The sequence below is a fragment of the Chinchilla lanigera genome, unplaced genomic scaffold (genome assembly GCF_000276665.1).
Source record: "Chinchilla lanigera isolate Chin_1 unplaced genomic scaffold, ChiLan1.0 scaffold00036, whole genome shotgun sequence".
NCBI lineage: Eukaryota > Metazoa > Chordata > Mammalia > Rodentia > Chinchillidae > Chinchilla > Chinchilla lanigera.
The window spans coordinates 4,670,275-4,692,884 of NW_004955437.1; the positions used below are offsets into that span (position 1 = coordinate 4,670,275).

Consider the following 22,610-nt stretch of genomic DNA (forward strand, 5'->3'; position numbering starts at 1 on the left):
TGCATGTCTCTATCTGTTTTCATGAGAAACCACTTTGAAGATATCAAAATGTAATGCAACAAGCATTGCTAATTTCCTACCACTTTGTTTGTAACTCTGTGTTGTCTGTACTGTTCTTTTGCTATTTTGTAAAAGGTTGTCTGTCTGTTAATGTTTTCCTCCTTTTATTTTTAAAATAAAAAAAAAACTGAATTATCAACTTGATTGATATGAGAGCCACCCAAGGATCTAGGAAAGCACACTTCTGGTATGTCTAGGCAGGTCATGGAGATATGTCTTTGGGTATTATGTATGATCCCTGGCCCCTTCCTGACACTGTCTTCTTGCCATGAACTCAGCAGCTTTTCTCCACCAGACTCTTCTGCTATGATGTTTCCACTTTGGGCCAACCCACTACACACTGAACCCTCTGCAACCATGAACCAAATTAACCCTCTCCTCTAAATTGTAGGTGTCAGGTACTTTTGTCCCAGTGACAGGAAAGCTGACTAACACAGTGATATCTAATCTGAGATTGGAAAGATGAGTATGAAGTTAAAAGCAAAACTAGAGGAGAGTACTTCAATGTAACTCTCCCAATATTAATTCTCACGTAATTCCAACTAACCATAGACATAATGACTATCAACTCATTATCATTTCCTCTCAGAGATGAAATGATGCATGGGAAGTATGAGAACTATAACATTCTGATGATGAAATTAATTCACGACAGCCAATATAGGTAAAGGAGGGATTCAAAGACAAAATGAAATGTTCCCAAGAAAACAGCACCTGCTATGTAGTACTGCACTTATCACAATCATTTCGTATCTGCTTTGACTCTTACAATGGTTTCTTGAGCCATGAGCCAATCGTAGAGATATGGAACTGTGGCAAAATCAGACTCAAACCCAGATCCACTGGCTCTCAGGGAGGAGCTCCCAGGGGCCCCGATGTGGGTCTGAAGCCCCCTCTGAGCTGGTGGAAAATGGTCTCTATTCCACCGTGAACCTCTAATTGGATTCCCTGGCCTTTGGGGGAATATTGATATTAGGAGTAGTGAAAAAGGGAGGGGTGACTAATTAGATAATTTTAGTAACCATTTAACTATTTATATCAAAACATCATGTTGTATACCTTAAGTATATGATGCAAAATAAAATTTTGAAAAGATGCAAGGGCCCTCTGGAGGAAAGATAGAAAAGTTTACACTCTATTACCCTTATTCATCTCATGTTTGGAAATCTATTCAGGATGTAGAACTAAACATTATTTGTTCTCTTTGCAATAAAAACTATGACGTTAACCTCAGGTGTATAACATGGGTGATGGTGGGAAGGCATGCGAGATATTTCATATTGTTATTCTGCTATTTAAAAATGCAATGAAAAAAATAACATACATATTTCAAATTTATACCAGTCTCTTTTAGTGCTAATGGAAAGGTTAATGTTTATAAGACAAGGTTTGTGGAGAGGTTTCGAGGCCATCTTATATAAAATTATACTTTCAGATATAGACACTCCTCCTTTACCTACCAACAAGTTGTGGTCCTTCGACAAAGTTGTTAACTGATTTAGCTGCTAAATGTAGTACGTACATTACAAAATACAGAACGAAGAAACAGCTGAAGGAAACTTCAACTTGATGACTTTGCTTTTATTTGCATAACTCTTACATGCAGTACTGTACTGTGTAACAGAACATAGAACTACAGTACTGGGCAGTACAATCAGCAAAAATTACAGCATTGTATAACAAGGTGCGCTGTACAAAAAGTAGACATTGAGGCTCTATCAACAAGATGTACAAAACTGTACCAAAAAAGTAAATAAAAAGAATAGTGATAAGTCTGAGTGGTGGGTCATCGATCTGAGCAGTTGTTAAACAGATAGGTTGTTAAAGGAGAAATGTCTGTATGAGACATCATATTATCAAAACAGTTCAATGAAAATGATTTGTTTGCTGAAGAACATATCCTTTCCAATAACCATTCAAATAAAATCAAGCAGCCACCAACAAATCATCACATGAGCTGGATTCAGGCAACACTGATCCCTCATATGTCAGGAATGGCAGGGATGAAAATTACTCAGAATCCAAGATATGATACAGCAATGACACATGAAGTGCTCAGTAATAATTACAATTGTAAAGCAGATGCAATCCAGGTATACTCTTTAGCAAGTCAATAAAACATCTAGCCAGGTGTGGTGGTACACACCTGTACATCCCAGCACTCAGGAGGCTGAGGCAGGAGGATCACTGTGAGTTTGAGGCCAATCTGGGCTACAAAGTGAGTCCAAGGCAAGCCTGAACTGTATAGTGACACCCTGTCTCAACAGGACCAAAAAAAAGTATCTATTCCTGTATTTCTTCACGTGCTCTTTCCTGGCTGGCATCTTAGCAGCTTCCACGAATCACATTGATCACACAGTTGATATTGCTGGAAGTTATGTTTTAAATGTGCAATTTTGGCTCATTAATAAAGGAGCTTTTCCAGGTCATTTCAAGGGACCAGTGAAACTAAAATACTACTAATAAGATATCACAGAACCATGAACCTGCGTGACCATGTAAAGAGCACTGGAAATGCCAAATATCCTTAACAGTGAGACTGGTACTTGTGGAGCCCCTGCTCTGTCCGCCTCTGCAGTAAATATCTTGGAGGACAGAAAGACATCTAAAGTATGTAGTAGAGGAGCTAACTAGCCAGGAGTGTAAGACAAAAATTAAACACATAAAACAACCACAGAGCCAAGAATAATGGTGATAATTAATTGTTCAAATGTCTCCTGTGGTTCAGAAGTGCATCTGTAACACTTGAGATAATATCTTGAGAAAATATGTGCACCCATGTGATATGGGACATCTCCATATATCAAAAAGTTTCAAAGGTAACATCACTTCCAAAGAGTTTGTTTCTAAGAATTGATTTCACTCCAAGTCAATCAGTTTTATCATCACCTGAGGAACAGCTGGAAGCCAATAATCCTTAGAGGCAAGCCCAATAAAAAGAGTGGACTGATAAATTTTTCTGGCCCTTTGGCATAGCTGCTGTCTGTGTCATATGTGATCAACAGGTCTCATAAGACCAGGCTCAAAATCACTCCCTTCTGCATCAATAAAGGCAAACCATACATTTTTATTTTGCCCCACTATCAGACACTATAGAAACAATACTTATTTTGAAGACATTTGTCTTTTCATCAATGTTGTTTATTTCTATAACATGCTTAGTGAATATACCTAAAATACAATAACCTACAGGTATTCCTCCTTTAATGACCAAGTTTCATTCCTATGACAAAGCTGTTAAACTTACCAATCACGAAATGAGGAATGGTATAGAGTATGTACATCACAATAATCAGAACAAAGAAATGGTCAAAGGAAACTCTGACTTGACTTTGCTCTTATTTATGTAACTCTTACATGCAGCACTGTAATATATGACAACATGAAACTATAGCACTGTACTATACAGTACAATCAGCAAAAATTACAGCACTATATAAGCAAGGTATACTGTACAAAGAAAAAGACATTGAGGTTCTATCGACAAGATGAACAGAAGTGTCTCAAAAAAGGACAAGTCTTAAGTCTGAAAAGTCATTAACCAGGTAGGTTGTTAAACGAGGAGTATCTGTAAAAAGTTATCCCACCTAGAAACTGCACTGCTAAAGCATTACAAATACCTTTGAAGCAGCTGAAGAGCCTGCTGACACGATAAGATTTTTCCAAAAGTACTGTTCATAAACACCTGTATTTGTACCTAAAATAAAATATTAAGATTTAAATAACTTTTGGTGTTAAAGAAAACACTACTTTTATTGAACAGTTAATGACACTTCTATAGCCTCATAGTAGCTCCAAATACATCTATCATCCAAGCACCTGGGAATGCATTGTCCAAGATGGTGGCTATAGGCCACATGTGGCTACTGAGCACCTGAAATGTCACTCCTTAGGAGTGAGATGCTTAGAAGTATAAAATATATGCTGAATTCCAAACACTTAGTACAAACAGATAATGCAAAATATCTCATCAATGGTTTTTATATTAATGACATTTTAAAATCACAGTACTCTAAATATACTAGGCTAACAAGTATATACTTTTTTCTTTTTTGTTGGTTTTTTTTGAGACAGGGTCTCACTATGTAGTTCAGGCTGGCCTTGAACTTATTATGTAGCCCAGGTTGGCCTCAAGCCCACAGCAATCCTCCGGCCTCAGCCTCCTGAGTGCTGGGATTAAAGGCATGTGCCACCAAGCATATCCTTAAAAATTAATTTCACCTGTTTATTTTCTACAGAAAAATTACAGTTACATATGTGATTTGCATTTGCAGCTCACTAGTGAACATTTCTGAGCTATAGCGAAAGGGAAAAACTGTACAAGAGAAATTGTTCTTTTAAAACGTTGTTCTTTTGAAACTGCCTAGCTCTATAACTGCTTCATGGCTTTGCAATTACTTTCTTGACCCTGTAACCATGACAGCATAACCGAACACACAGGAAACCTGACTGTACCAAGCTTTGTGGTCATCAATCTAGTCTTGTAACTGACGGTCATTCACCTAGCCCTGTAACTGATGATCTCACCTGCTAGCTAATCAGAAGAACTGCCAGGCTGTTCTGTCTCACCTTTTTACCTCCTGTTTGTGCATCATATAAAAGCCCTGGACCACCAGATATCGGAGCCTGATATTCTGGGAGTGATCCCCATTACTGTCCGTCAACGTAAATAAACCTGCCTCCAAATCTTGGGGGTCGTTTCAGTGTTTCTGCTCGCCGTTGCAATAGAATTTCTGAAAGAAGGGAGGGCCCCGTACCACCCACTGTGCTTTGGGACATTCAGAATTTCTGAGCATGCTAGTAGAGCAATGCAATGACAGCTTCATTTTCTGACACTGCTGCTCTCGGAGACCTCTTTGCCATTGCTTAGGGGAAGCGAGAATCAGCAAATGCTCTTGCAAGACTCCCACCCTCCCTAGCAGTGAACTCCCAACTCCTGGTGCTCAAAACAGGAAATGGGGGCTGGGGATTTAGCTCAGCGGCACAGAGCCTGCCTGGCAAGCGCAAGGTAGTGAGTTCGGTTCCCGGTACGGGAAACTCCCCCACCAAAAAAAAACCAGGAAACGGAACTACTCTCTGTGAATTAGTTTTGCACACAAATTTTATTACTGTGATTACTCACATGTATCACACCCGTGAATCAAACACTGGAAAAGGAAGGAAAATTAAAATCCTGACACCTTATGCAAGTTAGCTAATTATGAAAAGGTTAATATGGCCTCTACATTTACTGAAAGCTAAAATTGATATCTAGGACCACAATAAAGCTTGTCTAATATAATCTTTACTAACAAATCATAAAAATAATTTAATACATAACAAATTTTTCTTTAAAAAATGCATTTGGGGAGAAAACTCCATCCTACCTAACTAGCCCAATACTAAAATCAATAACTAAAATGTGTTTTAACTTCAAAGAACCTAATTTTCAAACACTGAAAGAAAATCAATGTCAAAAATACAAAGTGTTACTGTTAGAGTAGTAGACTTTTTTAAAAGAGTTTTCTTATTTATATTGCCAGGATCATAAGTAATGTAATTTTTTTAGTGTAAGTAAATGAGACAAAAATCTGATTTTGTGCTGGGGATAAAACCCAGAGCTTCATGCATTCTAAGTAAGGGTTCTGCCACTGAGCTATATCCCAAGACTAATAAAGTGGGTAAAGTATATTCTTCTCTCTTTGTCTCCAGAATCTTCTACAGCAAAGAAGACAGCATCCCCTGAAGCCAAACCAAGGTTATAGCTAGTTTTCAGCACTGGAGGAACTCAGGTCACATAAGGCCAGTTAAAAATATGCTACAGTCTCATCTGGGATATTTTGAGTGCTCCTCCTCATCTTTCTGAGGTGCCTTAATCTCTGATACACAAGCCTGAGGCCTCTTCAGAGCTGTCCTCTCTAGCTACAGAGAGAATGCAGGCATAAGGCTCAAGGTCAATAGGAAGGTCAAAGGGAGAGTGATCCATCTTCCTTGTCTTCTCTCAAATCTCTCTACACTTCAAAGACTAAGGACAACCAATTCTCTCTCTTAAACTGCAACAAAGACATTGGTTCCTTGGCCCAACAAAAATCAAATGCAACTTTTAATGTAAATTAAAAATGAACCCAAAAATGGGCATCTGAAATGAATAGATACTTCTCAGATGAAGTAGAAGTGGCCAATACTAAAATTAAAAAAAAAAAAAAAGCTGGGTGTGGTTGCACACGCCTGTAATCCCAGCACTTGGGAGGCCGAGGCAGAGGATCGCTGTGAGCCTGAGGCCAGCCTGGGCTACACAGTGAGTTCAGAGCTAGCCTAAACTACATAGCAAAACCCTGTCTCAAAAAAAAAAATAAATAAATAAGTAAATAGAAAGCAACAAATATATGAAAAAATGTTCAACATCACTAGTTATTTGACAGATACAAATTAAAACAATACTGAGATTCCATCTTACTCCAGAAAGAATGGCTATTATCAAGAAATCAACCAATAACAAATGCTGGCAGGGCTGTGGGGAAAAAAGAACCCTTCTCCACTGCTGGTGGGAGTGTAAACTGGTGCAACCACTGGAAATCAGTGTGGAGATTCCTCAAAAAGCTAAAACTAGAGGTACCATTTGACCCAGCTATTCTCCTTCTTGATATCTTCCTGAAAGAATTAAAAACATCATACTACAGTGATACACGCACACCTATGTTTGTAGCGGCACAGTCTGTAATAGCAAAATCTCGGAAATAGCCCAAATGCCCATCAACCAATGAATGGATAAAGATGTGGGGTTTTTTATACAATGGAGTATTACTCAGCATTAAAGAAGGATAAATTTGAGATATTTCTATCTAAATGAATGCGCTTTGAGACCATACTCTTAAGTGAAATAAATCAGTCACACATGTGTAAATACTGCATTGTTTCTCTGGTGTGAGAAACTAAAGGTAAATAAGGACTAACATGTACAACAGATACTGTGAAATATGAACAAAATGTTCAAATAAGAAGGGGAACTCAGGGCTGAGGATTTAGCTCAGTGGCACAGTGCCTGCCTGGCAAGCACAAAGTCATGAGTTTGATTCCTGGTACCGTAGAAAAAACAAAAAACAAAACAAAAAAAATAAAAGAAGGAGAACTAGGGAGGAGGGGTGGGAAAAGGAAGGAAGGAGAAAAAAAGAACAAGGAAAGAAGGAAAAAATGGAAACAAAGCTTGTGTCAATAAGCAGGGGAAGAGGGGTTGAAGGGAGGGTAGGAGAATAGCAAAAAAAGATGAATCAAGTTATACCATGTTCAGGAACAATTTCCCTATGATGAATGTGATCATTCTGTACATCTCACAGGTACCAATAAACTTAATTAATTTTTAAAAAATGAACTGTAGCTTTACAGCCCTTCGGGCCTCTGAATATTCACTGACATCTTTCATTGCCTGTGCTCATTTTTCATTTCAAAAAAGATGAAAAGCATTCTGTGGATTTTTGAAAAAGTATTGACTTTACAAATATTTTTCTTGGGGCTGGGGATTTAGCTCAGTGGCCCAGTGCCTGCCTGGCAAGTGCAAGGTTGTGAGTTTGATTCCCGGTACTGGAAGAAAAACAAACAAATATTTTTCTCTATTTATAATAATAATTTAAAATAAATAGTAAATATGTGAACATTTGCTCTATGTGAATATTCATGATAATGTACCAAACAGTAATATCACTATTAAGTGAAAGTATCTATAACTAGTTACCTCTAAACTGTTGATTTTTGTCATAAAGTCTAAGAAATCTGTGTCAAATTCCGTTCTTCTTGGATCCAGAATGTCATATTGCTTTTTCTTAACCCCCTGGTATATATTTTTGAATTTTATTGCCATAATATCTATTCCTTCGATTGTAGAATTGCTCAATGCTGAATATGTTTGTACAATGGTTATCATTTCTGTAATCTTAAAGAGAGAAATTTTATTTCACTTTAAAAAGTGAAATATTAGCCCCTTCTCCACAATAAGCTGGCTTAAATAAATCGCTGACTTTTTTAAAAGCCTCTAAAATCATCCCTCGGCTAACACCAACCGAAAGAGATAAAATAGAAGACAAATCCCTGCTACCAGCCATTCCGCTGTACTGTTTGATTACATAAGAAAGATGATGTTGCATAATATCCTCAGAGTATCTACAACATTTTGCGGAAGTTAATCATTTTGTCTTTTGGGTGGTGGGAGGGAGGCTTGACTAAATACTTCATGCTTTTGTTCTGGAGAAGCTTCTTACTGAATCGCTAGTTTCAAAGCTCTACTGTTCTTGTTGGCCCTCACTGTAGCCCTGGTACATGACATCAGCATAAATCCACTGTGTTCTCCCTTTGACTCCCGTGTTCAAGGAAAGGACAGGCCCCAGAAGCCCGAAAGATGACAGCACTCACTTCTGACTCATAAAGAACCCTGGAAAGCCTCCACCTTGGTCTTTATTTCAAAAATGGCTGCCTTGGGACTGGGGATTTAGCTCAGGAGCACAGCGCCTGCCTGGCAAGCGCAAAGTCGTGAGTTCGATTTCCGGTACCAGAAAAAAAACAAAACAAAAAACAAACAAACAAACAAAAAAACAGAAAAAAAAATGGCTGCCTCTATCTCCATGTTCCATACCACTTGCCTCACCAAAAAGAACCAAATGTTCTCAGTCCCTTAACTTTCCTCTAAGAGCCTCCACATTTAGTCCTGCTTTAAACAACAGTGTTGAGGGTTCCCCAAGGAAAGCTTGTTCGGCCAGAAAGGCAAGAACCTGTTCTCAGGGAGACTTGTAAATACCACACACCCATAAAAACAACACGTAGGGTCCTTCTACTCAGCCAGCAGAATTCACATAAAGTCCAAGCTCATGTCAACCCAGGATTGTTTTCTGAGTAACTGTCGTTCTCGCTCTATTTGCAAGAACCATTGTATCCAGACGTAGAGGGACCCTGGGATTTCCAGTATGTTCTCTACACTCTGCCTAAACACAAGAACTACCCGGTCTCCTTCTAACACATACAGCCCACTTGCCTACTTCATAAAGCAAAAAAGAGTGGAGGAGCTCAAAACTCTCAGCCTGCCAGCTAAGAGTCTGCCCTTTGGCTCTACCTCTACCACCTGGCTCGAAGGGCCAGAGACTGAGACAAAATTGCTGTCATTAACACTTCCTCTGCTTTGGGCCCAGGTTGGATGAGGTTGAGACAGCAGTCAGTGCTACTCTTGCCCCTTAAGACTTAGCCAGTGATGATCCCCCTGTCACACAGCAGCAATCCAACAGCCAGTCCTGGTGATCACTCGTGACCATGCTTCTGATGGTTTGTCCCAGCTCTGGCTATTTCATAATCTCTCTCTACAGCACCTATGAACTTTTAGTTCAGACAACCAATTTACAGCCCATTTTCTGGCTCAAGAACCTTGGCACCTTTTCCAGTTCTGGCCCTCCTTTTCAACTGTTTAAGAGTTCACGGGAATAGTCCAACAGTGCCTGCTCAAAAAGAGAGAACAATCCAAAGGTCCCTCCTGTAATGATCGATAAATGGCACGGGGTACGATCATACCGTGAAGATTATTCAGCAATAAAATGTAGAGCTGTAAACATGGATGAACTTTGAAAACAGTAAGCTAAATGGAAGAAGCCAAAGATCAAGTATCACAGGATTCCACTTACAAATGTCCAAACAGGCACACGTATTAGAGGCAGAAAGTAGATTAGTGGTTGCTCAGGGCCAGGTAGAGGAGAGATTGCCGTGTGACTGGGGTTTCCTTCAGTGGGGATGAAAATATTCTAAAATTAGATTGTTGTTAGTAATTACACAACTTTGTGAAAATGGTAGAAGCCACTGATTTGTATTCTTTAAATGAGTAAAGTGCATGATATGGGAACTATGTCTCAATAAAACTGTTTTTAAAAAAACAGTCATAAAAGCCTCATAGAAGTAAGCATAAAGGACACCAGTAGTAGTTTGGTACCTTTCATCACCCATATTTTCTGGTCCTGGCTGGATGAGGAGTATAAACATTTAAAAACTGGCTCTGAACATGTCTATAAAATATCGTTCGATCTATGTCACACCCCTTCAACCCCCACTTTCCAACAAGTGACGACTAGAATTCTCCATATCACCAGGGTCCAAGGAGTCTGAAGGGGACAGAGATTGGGTCTAATGATATCTTTTCTTTTTTAATTTTTGTCTTTTTGAGACGGGGTCTTGCTATGCAGTTCAGGCTGGTCTTAAACTTACTTAGTAGCCCAGGCTGGCCTCGAACTCACAACAATCCTTCTGCCTCAGCCGCCGGAGTGATGGGATTACAGGCATGCGCCACCACGCCTGGCCTAATGATATCTTTATAGGCTGCACACGGGTGACTCTTTATGGGCTTCCTTACAGTCCCTGAAAATATCATTCCTCCTCAGCCAGTTCTAATGAAAGGCGCAGAAGTTTCCAGCCATGTCTGTCCAGCAATCGTGTCACACACACTGTTTAGATTACACCATACATACTGGTCCAGAAAGAAGAGATGCTTCTACATCCAGACATCCCACAGCTACCGGGTCTGCCAGGTATCATGGATATTTCATCTCACACCTTCTCTCAGCCTAATATCAAGGTCAAGAGCAGAAGCTGTGAAGGTCAAGTTTCATAGGTGGAGGGAGAATTGAGGTCTTGTGAGAGGTGAGAGTTTGTGATAGCTTTTGTGTGCCTGGCAGAAGTCAGTAACTAGGCATGAAAAACAAGTTATAATAAACACAGGGATCTGTGAGTAATTTAATCAGACGAGTCACATCAGGAGCGTGACAAGAGATCTGGAACAGTAATTCTCAATGAAAACTGAAAGAATGAAATAAGCAAAATGAAAGAATGAATAAGCAAAATGCTTCAATAAGGCAGCAAAAAGGTGTGGTTTGAGTTGCGGTGCTGTGACTGCCTAATGCTTACCTTCTCCAGTCTTTTACAGAAAGCTTCAAATTTCCCAAATATGTACATTTCTGAAACCTCAAACGATTTTTCCCCTGAGGATTCTAAAATCTGTTTCCTGGTTTTATGAAAAGATGCCTGATACTCCTTGAATAGAAAAATGCAGTCCTATGAAAGAATCAAAAGAAGAGAGGAGAGAGGGTGGTAAGAAGTTTGTGCAGGATCTAAAATTTCAAAATTCCTACCTTCACACAGAGCTGCTCGTGCCGGCTTCTCAAACACAGGCTGTTACTGTTAACTGATGCTCAATCCTCTGCCTTCATACTTAAGGCCTATGAACACCAATATAGTCTTTTAATATGCATCATCGTTTTCATCTCTTCACCCTCAGGGTTTTCTCTTAGTTCATCCTACATCAAAGTATGACATATACTCTTGTTTTCATTACTAATTACAATTCCCCAAAAGCTCAGAAATTATTTATCAAGACATTGCTATTCAGCTAGGATCCATCTTTACATTCAAGTGTACAAAACATGAAGACTCTGCAATATTAATTTATCAACCCACCACCATTTTTACAAAAAGAGGTCATAAAACTTTTGACTGATATTTAGCTACAGCCATACCACTGCTGTAGTCAATTCAACAGATTAGTACTGTGAATCTCTTAGAAATCTCAAAAAAGGATACAGGTTGGGCGTGGTGGTGCATGTCTGCAATCCTAGAACTCTAGGAGGCTGAGACAGGAGAATTACAAAGTCCAGCCCAGCCTGGAATATTTTAAGAGACTTAGTGAGAACCTGTCTCAAAATAAAAAACAAAGGAAGAACTGGGCATGGAGCTCAGTGGGAAGGCCCTAGGTTTAATCCCCAGTACCATGGGGAGACTATTTCCTCCAAGTGCTATAGGCTTGCTTGTCTGAGCCTATCACAAAGTTTTCCCCTCTCTTCCACCATTTTAACCCCACCCACTCACTCTCCGAGGACTACAGTCCAAGTCTTCCTAGAATTTCAAATTCTTGCCTTTCTTTTTCAGTGACTTCTAGTTATCTTCCTTTGTTACCAAGAATGCTCATTGTCTAACTTCCCCTTCCATCTCCTTAACTAGCTCCTAATTCCACTTGGTTTTGTTTTTCTTTAGTTTCCTGCTTCCTCCACTCTGCTTCTGCTTTTCCTTTCTTCTCTGCTCTTTTCTGCTCTTTTCTGTGAATCCTGTTCACAGCTGTCTGCAGACTCAACCACTGTTCTTATTCATTTCTTCTTTTCTCCTCCTGGTTGCTCTGTTCTGTTTTTCTGTCCCTTCCAGTCATCACAACATACTGTTTTTCCTTCTACTTTTAAACAAGAATATTCTCTCCAAGAATAAAAATTATTCTGGAGGTATAAAATGTTAAATTCACATCACCAAGTTTGGGAAATCTTTTTTTTTTAATTTGACCATCTTTCAACACTGGGGAAAACAAAGAGATTTTCCTTTGTTTCATTTTTAGAAGGAAGTGAGTTATCAAAAAATGTAGGCTCGATACCATGAACACTGCTCTTTGTACTGCAGTGAATATTTCATAAGTTTTACATGCAAGTGAAGTCACCATTATCTTCTCTCCCTCCCTCTCTCTCTCTCTCTCTTCTGGTTCAGAAACTCCTTTCTATGATATGTTAAAATCACTCCTTTAGGAACTGCTTTGATCTGTGTAGCTCTAGTTTACATAGTCAAGTTCAAGTTCAAGAACTGCATTTGGAGCCTGGTTCTTCCAGTCCTTGGGACCAAGTATCTTCAGCACAAGAAACTCCCCTAAGCGCAATCTGTCATGGTCTTATCCTCCATTCCAAAGTCCCAACGCGGGAGAGGCCGCCCCAGCCTTTCGGGTGCAGCCATTTCCGTCCTGGGTGCGGGGCTGGAGGAAGTGGGGCTCCCTGTTGGAGCTGTACTCCTAGGTGCCCCAGAGACCAGGGGTCCCTGCATGTCGGTGACTAATAACCACTTCTGGAGGGAGTCTTCCTGCAGAGCTATTTCTCTTCCAAAACACAGATTGCTTTAATTTTGTAGATCTTTCCAAGACATTAGAGAAAAGAGAAAAACTTCCCTCACTCACCCATCCTTCACTCATTCTGACACCTGAATGGCAAAATATTGACAACAGCAGCTTAGGAAAGGAAAATTACAGGCTTCTGGCCCCATGAATACAGCTCCCCACCAAAAAAAAAAAGTGTTGCTAAGTGAATTTAATGGTATTTTTTAAAAAATATACCATGACCAAGTTGAGGTTATCCCAGGAATGTTAGTTTAATTTTAGAAAACCTAAGAACCCATTCATCACATTAACAGAGTAGAGCAGGAAATTCTATAAATACTGCAAAAAATATGTGCAGGAAAAAAAAGAGTTTTTAATACTCATCCATAACTTTTTAAAAAGCTCTTAGGAGCCAGGTGTGGTAGCATATGCCTGTAACCCCAGCACTCAGGAGGCTGAGGCAGGAGGATTGTTGCAAGTTTGAAGACAGCCTGGGCTACAAAGTGAGGTCAAGGCCAGCCTGAACTGGATAGCGAGATCCTGTCTCAAAAAATAAAAAAATAAAAACTCTTAGGATTAAGCAAATCTGATCAAAGATATACTTAAAACCTAAAAGAATGTCACACTAAGTAGAGGAAATCTTAGAAACATTCTCTTCTAAAAGAGGATCAAAATCAAGATGTCAACTAGGACTCTACCTATTTAAGGAGCAAGGCAGGTCTGGCTAATGCCAAAAAGGTGAAAAACAATTAAATTACATTAACAGGGGCTGGGATGGGAGTAGAGGGCAGCATTTATGAAATGACACGCAAGAGGGGTCTGAAACACAAAGCTATGTAGAAAAATAAGAATTAAACTATAGCCTAAAAGAAGCACTGTGCATAAAGGGAAGTAGGTACATAAATGACATTCTTTTTATATTTTCACCCTACTCTATATGAGATCTTTTTCAAACTTAACATATATATTTTCTGAATGAACAAAATAAACACAGGGCCAGATGGTGAATGCTTTACTTTATGAAAATAAACACATTTCTACAAACCTGAATTTTTTTTAGTACCACTGGAGTTTCCTGATCCCAAACATGGTTTATTCCTCCATCAGTAATATATGCTTTACAGGCTGTCACCATTTGATTTGTTACCTAAAATAAATGTAGGTACACAGTAACTATAGGCAAAAAAAGAGAAATAAAACTCACAAGTTTTTTTTCTAAATTCCAAGCATGAAAATATGATAAATTGTAAACTTACAAAGTGAATGGATTACAGAATACAGAATACAAAAATCAAAGAAATGTATATTCCAGTCAAAGTGAAGAAAACCTAAAGTCTATTACATTTAAGTTAATGTCACCAGGACCATAAATTTCAAAGTAAATTGCATTTTCCACTCATCTTTTTCTCCTCTTATTAAGTCCTGTGTGATTCTTTGCCATACTTCAGCATGGAGACACTTCTCACACGCCCCAACATGGTGAAGAGAAAATGAATAGCTGCTTAGAAATGGTCAGAGACTAGGTCAAGATAGCAGGCTGACACAGAACACTTGAGAAATCCAAAGGTGCAGAATGCACACAGAGTCAGATGTGCAGGGGCAAAGGGGAAAGATAAGTAGAGAAAAGCAGAACCCAGATCTGGAAAAGGTTACTCTGAAGTTAAAACGGTTCTGGGAAACTTGCAAGAAGGGTAACAAGATGAGGTCATCCTCAGTTGTGAACCTGTACAATGAATTGCGAGCAATTTGTCCAGCAGGTAACAGTGACATCTGCTGAAAAGGAAAAGTTATGAGCCTGGGGGGCTGGGGATTTAGCTCAGCAGCACAGCGCCTGCCTGGCAAGCACAATGTCGTGAGTTCGATTCCTGGTACCACAAAAAAACCAAAACAAAAAAAGAAAAAACAAGAAAAGTTATGAGCCTGGACTGCAGCTCTGGAGATTTGGAGCCATGCCCTCAAGTAGCTGTGGCACCCCAGGTGGGCACATCAGGGGTTAAAAAAACGTATCTACAATCTCTCCTACAATAATACCTCACACCTGGCCCCACAAAAGACAAACAACAGTAAACAGAACAGAGAGACAAATCAGGAGTCTTAAATATGTACAGAATCACCAGGCAACTGAAGAAAACAGTAACAGAGACATTAAAATGAAACTGAAGCTGGGCATGGTGGCACATACCTCTAATCCCAGCACTTGGGAGGCTGAGGCAGGAGGATTGCTGTGAGTTTGAGGACCGCCTGGGCTACATATTGAGTTGAAGGCCAGCCTGAACTACATAGGAAGACCCTGCCTCAAAAAAAAGAAAAAAGAAAATTGAATTTTTATGGTCAAAATTAAAGAAAAATTCTATTGATGACCTGACCACCAAATGGTTTACACATGAAGAACAAATAAGTGGGCTGAAAATTCAAAGGACAACAATGGGAGACCAAAATATTGTTAAGAGAAATGGAAGTTAGAAGCCGGGCGTGGTGGCACATGCCTGTAATCCCAGCACTCAGGAGGCTGAGGCAGGAGGATCACTGCAAGTTCCAGGCCAGCCTGGGCTACAGAGGGAGCTCAAGGCTAGCCTGAACTGCATAATGAGACCCTGTCTCAAAAAAAAAAAAAAAAAAAAAAAAAAAAAAGAAGAAGAAGAAGAAGAAGAAGAAGAAGAAATGGAAGCTAAATTCAGTTGAACAGCTGGGTCAGGAATAATCAAAAGCAAAAGAGGAAAATTTCCCAGGAACAAAAACAGATAAAAATTTTTAGATTGAAACAACCCAATGAGTATAGAATAAGACAAATGTAAAAAAGAACCACATTTGAAATTTTAGAAGTTCAAGGATGAAGAACAAATCCTAAAAGCTTCCAGAGAACAAAACCAGTCACCTACAAAGGAAAAAAGAATCTGATTAACACCTAACTTCTCATCAACAACCCCGAACGGTCCATGAGTGAGCAATGTTTTCAAGTTCTAAGGGAAAATAATGTTGAACTTAGAATCCCAGTCACACTAGTATATGAGCGATCCAGACAAAATTAAGTTATTTTCAAGCACATAGGAATTAAGGCTGTTCACCCCTTACACCCCCACCCCAGAAGTAATTACTCAAAAATATTTTAGCACAAGAAATAGTGAATCCAAGAAAGAGGACTATGTGGACATCACAAAATAATGGTGACCAAAGCAACTAACAGTACTTTGTCTGAATATGTGTTAATTCAAAACATTGTAAAAAGTTAATAATATAGAACTAAGAATGTTTCATATGAGACATATACGTTGGAAAAGGAGAAAACATGTAAACAAGAAAAACCCCAAGGTTCTTGTCTTATTTAGGACAGAGATGTGTGATTAAGACCATACTTCACTAAAAGAGGAAATGAGACTTTATAATTTCACTTCTGCTTGAATCATTTACAAAGAAATTCTATTAGTGTTTTCATTAGATAATTTCTCAAATTCTTGAAAACAATTAACCTCACAGCCTAACCCAGGAAGGTTTCACCACAGCACAGTACTGGTGGGAGGTGTTCATAATGAACACAGTCCTTATCTCTGGAGCAGAATCAAAAGTACTTGGAAGGAATAAATTAGAAAACAGCAGGCCAGGCATGGTGGCGCACACCTGCAATCCCAGCACTCAGGAGGCTGAGGCAGGGGGATCACTTTGAGCTCAAGGCCAGCCTGGGTTACAAAGTGAGTTCAAGGTCAACCTGAACTGCATAGTGAAAACCTGTGTCAAAAAGACACAAAACAAAAAAAGGAAATGGCTACATGTGGGGCTGACCCCCGACAAGATGAAAGGTGCACATTATTCCTTCCATCAGGTGCTACCAACTCTGATCGACACCTTTTTCTCGGCCACGACAAGTTTTAAAATCCAGCACTTTGGAAATACCCAAACTTCTCAATTCCTTTCCCTGGCTGTAAGGGAAAGAATTATTAACTTTTTCATAGGATTGCATTGTGAATTCTTCCCTTAGGGACCCACCTTGATAAACAATGAGGTCATTCTCTCAGAGGTATTATAATACCGTGACACACTATGAATCATTTTGATGGCATTAATCAAATTTTGTATTCCATGTGCCATAGAAACCTGAAGTAAAAATACATCAAATGAATTCCACTGTATATTTATGGTTTTAATAACCAATACTTGATATAACATTCAGAACTCTACCTATACACAAAATGCTAGAACATTTTCATGTTTAAGTCAAATTTTACCAAATGCAATATGATGTTCTAGACTGGCTCCTGGAACAGAAAAAAAAAACAAATATTGGCTTTGATAAACATAACCAAGGTGACAGAATTCGTTAGCAGGAGACACTGGGTGAAGAGAATTCTGTGCTATCACTGCAACTTTTTTCTAAAACACAACTGAAAATTTTATTTAAAAATAAAATTGCAAGAGGTGAAAGCAACTTCAAAGATAGTTAAATTTGCTCCTTTTCAAGATGAAGAAATGGCCACTTTGAAGGGTGAAGTGGTTTACTTACAGTCATAAAGGTTTATAGTTATAAATCAACTCTGGGCTGGGGATATAGCTCAGTGGCATAAGCACCTGCCTGGCAAGCGCAAGGTCGTGAGTTTGATCCCCGGTACCGCAATAAATAAATAAATAAATCAACTGTGTGTGGCTTATGGAAATCAACATCATTACTTTATAGTTGACCTTATATGTCAGCATCCTTATTATATGTCTTACAGTTAGCCAAAAAGATCCTAATAAAATTGCACCCTTGCCAAGTCAACCCTACAAAGTACCCCTAACTCTAGTGAAGAGGGTTCACGTAGGGCATCAAACTGGCCCCTTAGGGAAATGCCTTTCAGCCAAATTTTAAACGTCATTATTTACAACCGGTTCTTGAGTGCTCAGTTCTTACCTACTTTTGTACAGTGCTCAGACATCTTATATGTGAAATATATAAGGGTAAATATGCAAAAGTATAACGCCAGGATGCTAGAAATAAGCATATATAAAATTCATGAACCAGAAATGGAAGCACAAATCATAACTGTTTGTTTGTTTTGTTTTTTGTGGTAATGGGAATTGAGCCTGGAGCCTCAAACACGCTAGGCAAGAACTCTATCACTGAGCTACATACATCCCCAGCTCTCTATAAATTTTATTTTGAGACAAGGTCTTGCTACGTTGCCCAGCCTGGCCTCAAGCTCAAGATGCTCCTGCCTCAGCCTCCCAAGTGACTGGAGGACAGGTGAGCATCACTGCACCCAGCTAAATCTTTTGCACTTCTGCCCAAATGAGAGTTACAAACTAAGCAGTTACTTTTAATGATAATAAAGAAAATGAGGGAGGGAAGAATTTTTGAAACTACAGCAATAGTGGGTGTATGAGTGGGAAGCAATCATATGACTACTATTATATTTGTCATTTCAAAAGGTAATGCCTAAAACCTTCTTACATCAGAGACTGCAAAAAGCTGAACAACAAAGTAATAATAATAATAAGGCTTAGAGCAGCTGAACAAAGTTTCCTTAAATTATTACGATTAAAAAAACACCAAAACTGAATGATTTTTAAATTATATGAATTTAAGCAAGTCTTTTGAATAAAGTTGAAATCAGTATATCTTAAAATTCAGAGCTCCTGACAATAAAAAGCATTATATCTTTTTTCCAAGTTTACTTTTTACAATAAAAAGCCTTAAATATATAGAACAGTACAGAGACTGGCTTAATGGCCACCTATATCCATCACTATATTTGACAAATGCTAATGATTTGCTTTATTCTAGTGCCACATCTATCATTTTTTACATCGAGAGCTACTTTCAAGTACTTCTAGAGTAGGCTTTAGGAATATGTGTATTTCACATTTGCAGCTTGAACTTTTGTGAGTAACCCCAATGCTTGTGACATGTTGTGGTGGATTGACAACTAGTGGGCAACTTGTAGCACCCAGCTGAACTTAATAAGCGTGCTGCTGGGTGTGGGAGGCCCACCTGAGGATTGTTGCCAGCAGCATTAGAGGCAGAACTGGAAGAGAAGAAGTAGAGGCTGTTGGGAGCTGAGAAACTATTGGGTGCTGTTGGAAGCTATAAGGAGCTGTTGGTTCTCTTGGAGGAGTTTGTCATGCTGGCTTTCCTGATGAACTCAGTTGTTCTCATCAGAGGAGGAGCTCAGGACCTTGTTGTCACTGAGAATGACTTCGGTTCACTTTGGGGGAGCTCTGGTCCTCACACTTGAGCATCGCTTCCTGACTCCAGAGGGGATGATGGTGCACTGCTCAGTCTTCTGGAGAAGCTTGCTGCGTTAGCTTTCCTGATGGGAACTCAGCTGTCTTCACCATCGGAGGAGCTCGGGACCTCACTGTTGCTGAGGATGGCTGTGGTACTTTTTGGGACAGCTCTGGTTCTTACTTTCAGCATTGCTTCCTGGCTCCATTTCGGATCCCTCAGCCTGCTAGCTCAGATCCTTCATTCCGCTGGCACAGACTTTCTAGCTTCCACCACTGACCTTGGGGCCTTCCCAGTGCAGATCTGTGAAACAGGCCTGCATGACACATTGTCGTGGGTTCTAGGCCTCCAGCTGGACCCATGGGAGGCATTGTTATGGGCTCTAGGTCTTCAACTGGACTCATGCGGGACATTACCGTGGGATCCAGACCCTCAGCTGAATTCTTTGGTCATTAGTGTGTAGACAGATTTCCTGAACTCTCTTTGCCTATGATTCTTCGGGTGATTATCATAAACAATCTTATAAAATATGTGTCCTGTAATGTTCCCCTTGCAAAAACCCCAAACTAAAACACATGTGATTGTCTGAATTTTTCTATGACCTGAATTCTAAAGCTGGAGGATCAAGCAATTGAACTACTGAATGAGCCAAGAATTAGCCCTATTTCTCCAATACTATACAATTTGGTTAACTTTACTCCTGGTCATATACTCAGCAACACCCAGGAGTGATAGTACCATCTTTATGTAAAACAAATTTAAAGAAGGTTCCCAACAGAACTCCAGTTGCTGGTACTAGGAGTAGAAGTGAGTGGAGAGTGGAGTTGAAGGTCACAATTCTTTGCAAAGATCAATATTAATAATGTAAGTTTAAAATAGAGGCCACCATCTCTTTATGGAATAGGATGAAAGATTCTGCTTCTGAATAGTCTTCCTACCCTTCCTCTTGGTTCTCCATAGCACCATGGCGGCGGATGGATTCCCACATGGTGTAAGAGCTGTACCTGCGCAGGACTCTCAACCCATACTCTTTCCTCCCACCTACGTTAAACTTCTGGGCTACTGATGCCCTCGTGGGATGGGTACGAATGCCCATACACCTCCAACTCCAGATTGCTATGATATACGTTATGGCTCTTCCCCTTTCCCTGTCTCTAGGATGAGAGCATTTACCCAAGGAGTATGGACAAACAAGCCAACGCCGCCAGCCACATGGAGTATCTCACCATCTCTTCAATACTCAAGAATGAGGAACGCTGAATACAGATGTCAGACACGAACATAAATTACTTTGAAAATAATCTTAAATTACAGAATACCTTGAAGAAGCAGCCCTGTGAGTGATATGTGAAAAAAATACACGCCCTATTGCCAGAGAGAACCACATCCTAATTTGGTCCCATAGGAATGCTCAGACTCAATTTCCTAGTCTAAAAAATGAGTATTAGCCGGGCGTGGTGGTGCACACCTGTAATCTCAGCACTTGGGAGGCTGAGGCAGGAGGATCATTGTGAATTCGAGGCCAGCCTGGGGTACAAAGTGAGCTCAAGGCCAGCCTGAACTACATAGGGAGACCCTGTCTCAAAAAGACAAAAAATAAATAAATAAAAATTTAAAAAGAATAAAAAGTGAGTATTGTTTTGCATATAGAATGAAAGTATATTTAAATCGCAAAGCACAGTGGCTACAGCCAAAGGCCAGGAGTTCTTATGTTTGTGAACATATTTAAAAATACAACTGTCTGACCAGGCATGGCGGCGCACACCTGTAATCCCAGCACTCCAGAGGCTGAGGCAAGAGGATGGCAAGTTCAAACTCAGCCTGGGGAACTCAGCAATTTAGTGAGATCTTGCCTTAAAATAAAAAACAAAAAAGGGCTTAGAGATAGCTCAATGCACAGACCCTGCCTTAAGTCCTCAGTAGTAGAAAACAAAAAACAAAAAAACTCTTTGGGCAGCCTTCCCGGCTATAAAAGAATCCCAAAAGAAGCAATACCCAAACATGATTGGAAACTGTCCTCACCTCAATAAATACTAGTTTCCTTGATTTCCTCTTTCTATCTAAACAAGAGATGAAGGATTTTCCTTAATTCTCATATTTTAAACTGTTGCAGAAAACCAAAATCGATCCAAATGGAAGACTCTTTGCACCAAGGAGCTAGAAAGCAACTTTTATTACACTAGCAGCCTGGGGAATCCAGAAGTTCAAATCACTAGCCCAGAGTCAGGTTTGAGTTCAGTTTAAATGCAGTTTGCAAGCGGGAAATACAAAGTTGGTAGCAGGTTACCGCATGATTGCTTGCATGGAATACAAGAATTACGTCATATATTGTCAGGCAGAATTGTCCTAAGCAGGCTTACTTAAAAGGAATTGTTTATCATTAGGCAGGAGTATTCTGGGAGTGCGGGAATCTGAGAAGCGTAGGTAGAGTTGAAAGCATCCTTGACTGGGCCAGTGTGTTCTGGGCACAAAATATAGGGTCCTTGAAGCAAGCTGAAACAAAGCTACATATGTACATATTTTAAGACGGATGCGGTCGAGCTGACCTGGCTGGCTATGTGGAAGAAACAGCTGGACACAGACAGTCAAGGTTAACTGAGCCCAGCGGTCTAACTGTGTGACAGGCAGCATGAGCATGATCACAAGCTCTGCATTGATTTCTAACTTAAATGTCTACAGGTTTGCTATTCTATGATTTTGCCCTTACAGTATGAAATATTATGAAATGCCAGATGATTTATACACTTCAGATGAACTGTCACTTTAGCGAAAAAGCAAATGGGAGATTAGTACGTCCTTTAAAGGAATGCTCTGGAAATATTACGGGAAAAGTAGGCTAGAAACTTGAAGATGGGGTCAGTCCTGCATCACTGCTTAGCTAAGTGATGCCAGCAGAGTCTCTACCTCAGGAGGAGTACTGGTTTCCTACTGTATAAACTGGGAACTATCTGCAGTGGTAGGCAGCTTCCAAGTTGGCCCTAATGATACGCATCATTATGCTGTGCACACCCTTGTATAATACCCTCCCTCTGAAGCGTGGGCGAGACTCACTGACTCATTCATCACCCACAGAATTCAACAGACAGGATGAGGTGTCACTTTTGAGTTTAGCTTGCCAAAAGATGGTGGCTTCCAAATGGGACAGGCTGTCTGATTCTGGGATCATTTTTTGGGGGAAGCGAGCTGCAGCACGGACAGAACTGTGTGGCTAGGGACAGAGATCTGCCAACAGCCATGTGAATGACTCAGGTGCAGAGCCACCCCAGGGAACCTCCCCTTAAGATGAGACCACAGCCCCAGTTATCAGCCTGTCTGCACCCTCACAAGGGGATCTTGAAGCAGGCCACCCAATCTTGGAGTTTTGGCCTCTAAAACCATGAGTGATTAATATATCTTTTTAGTACAGTATGTAAGTTACTGTAAACATCACCACAAGGTGTCTGAATACATGATGCA

General features: G+C 39.9%; 1 protein-coding gene across 4 annotated transcripts in view; it reads right to left on the reverse strand.

Moving 5' to 3' along the window:
• The window catches only part of Dnah8 (dynein, axonemal, heavy chain 8), a 280,486-nt gene that overhangs the window by 228,499 nt on the left and 29,377 nt on the right, over nucleotides 1–22,610 (reverse strand). For all 4 annotated transcript variants that reach the window (XM_005389606.2, XM_005389605.2, XM_005389608.2 and 1 more), the window contains exons 10-14: nucleotides 16,940–17,047; nucleotides 14,004–14,105; nucleotides 10,966–11,112; nucleotides 7,769–7,966; nucleotides 3,681–3,757 (exon numbers count right to left, since the gene is read on the reverse strand). In XM_005389606.2, coding sequence (XP_005389663.1) covers nucleotides 3,681–3,757; nucleotides 7,769–7,966; nucleotides 10,966–11,112; nucleotides 14,004–14,105; nucleotides 16,940–17,047 — 632 coding nt within the window. The remainder of the gene's footprint in view (nucleotides 1–3,680; nucleotides 3,758–7,768; nucleotides 7,967–10,965; nucleotides 11,113–14,003; nucleotides 14,106–16,939; nucleotides 17,048–22,610) is intronic.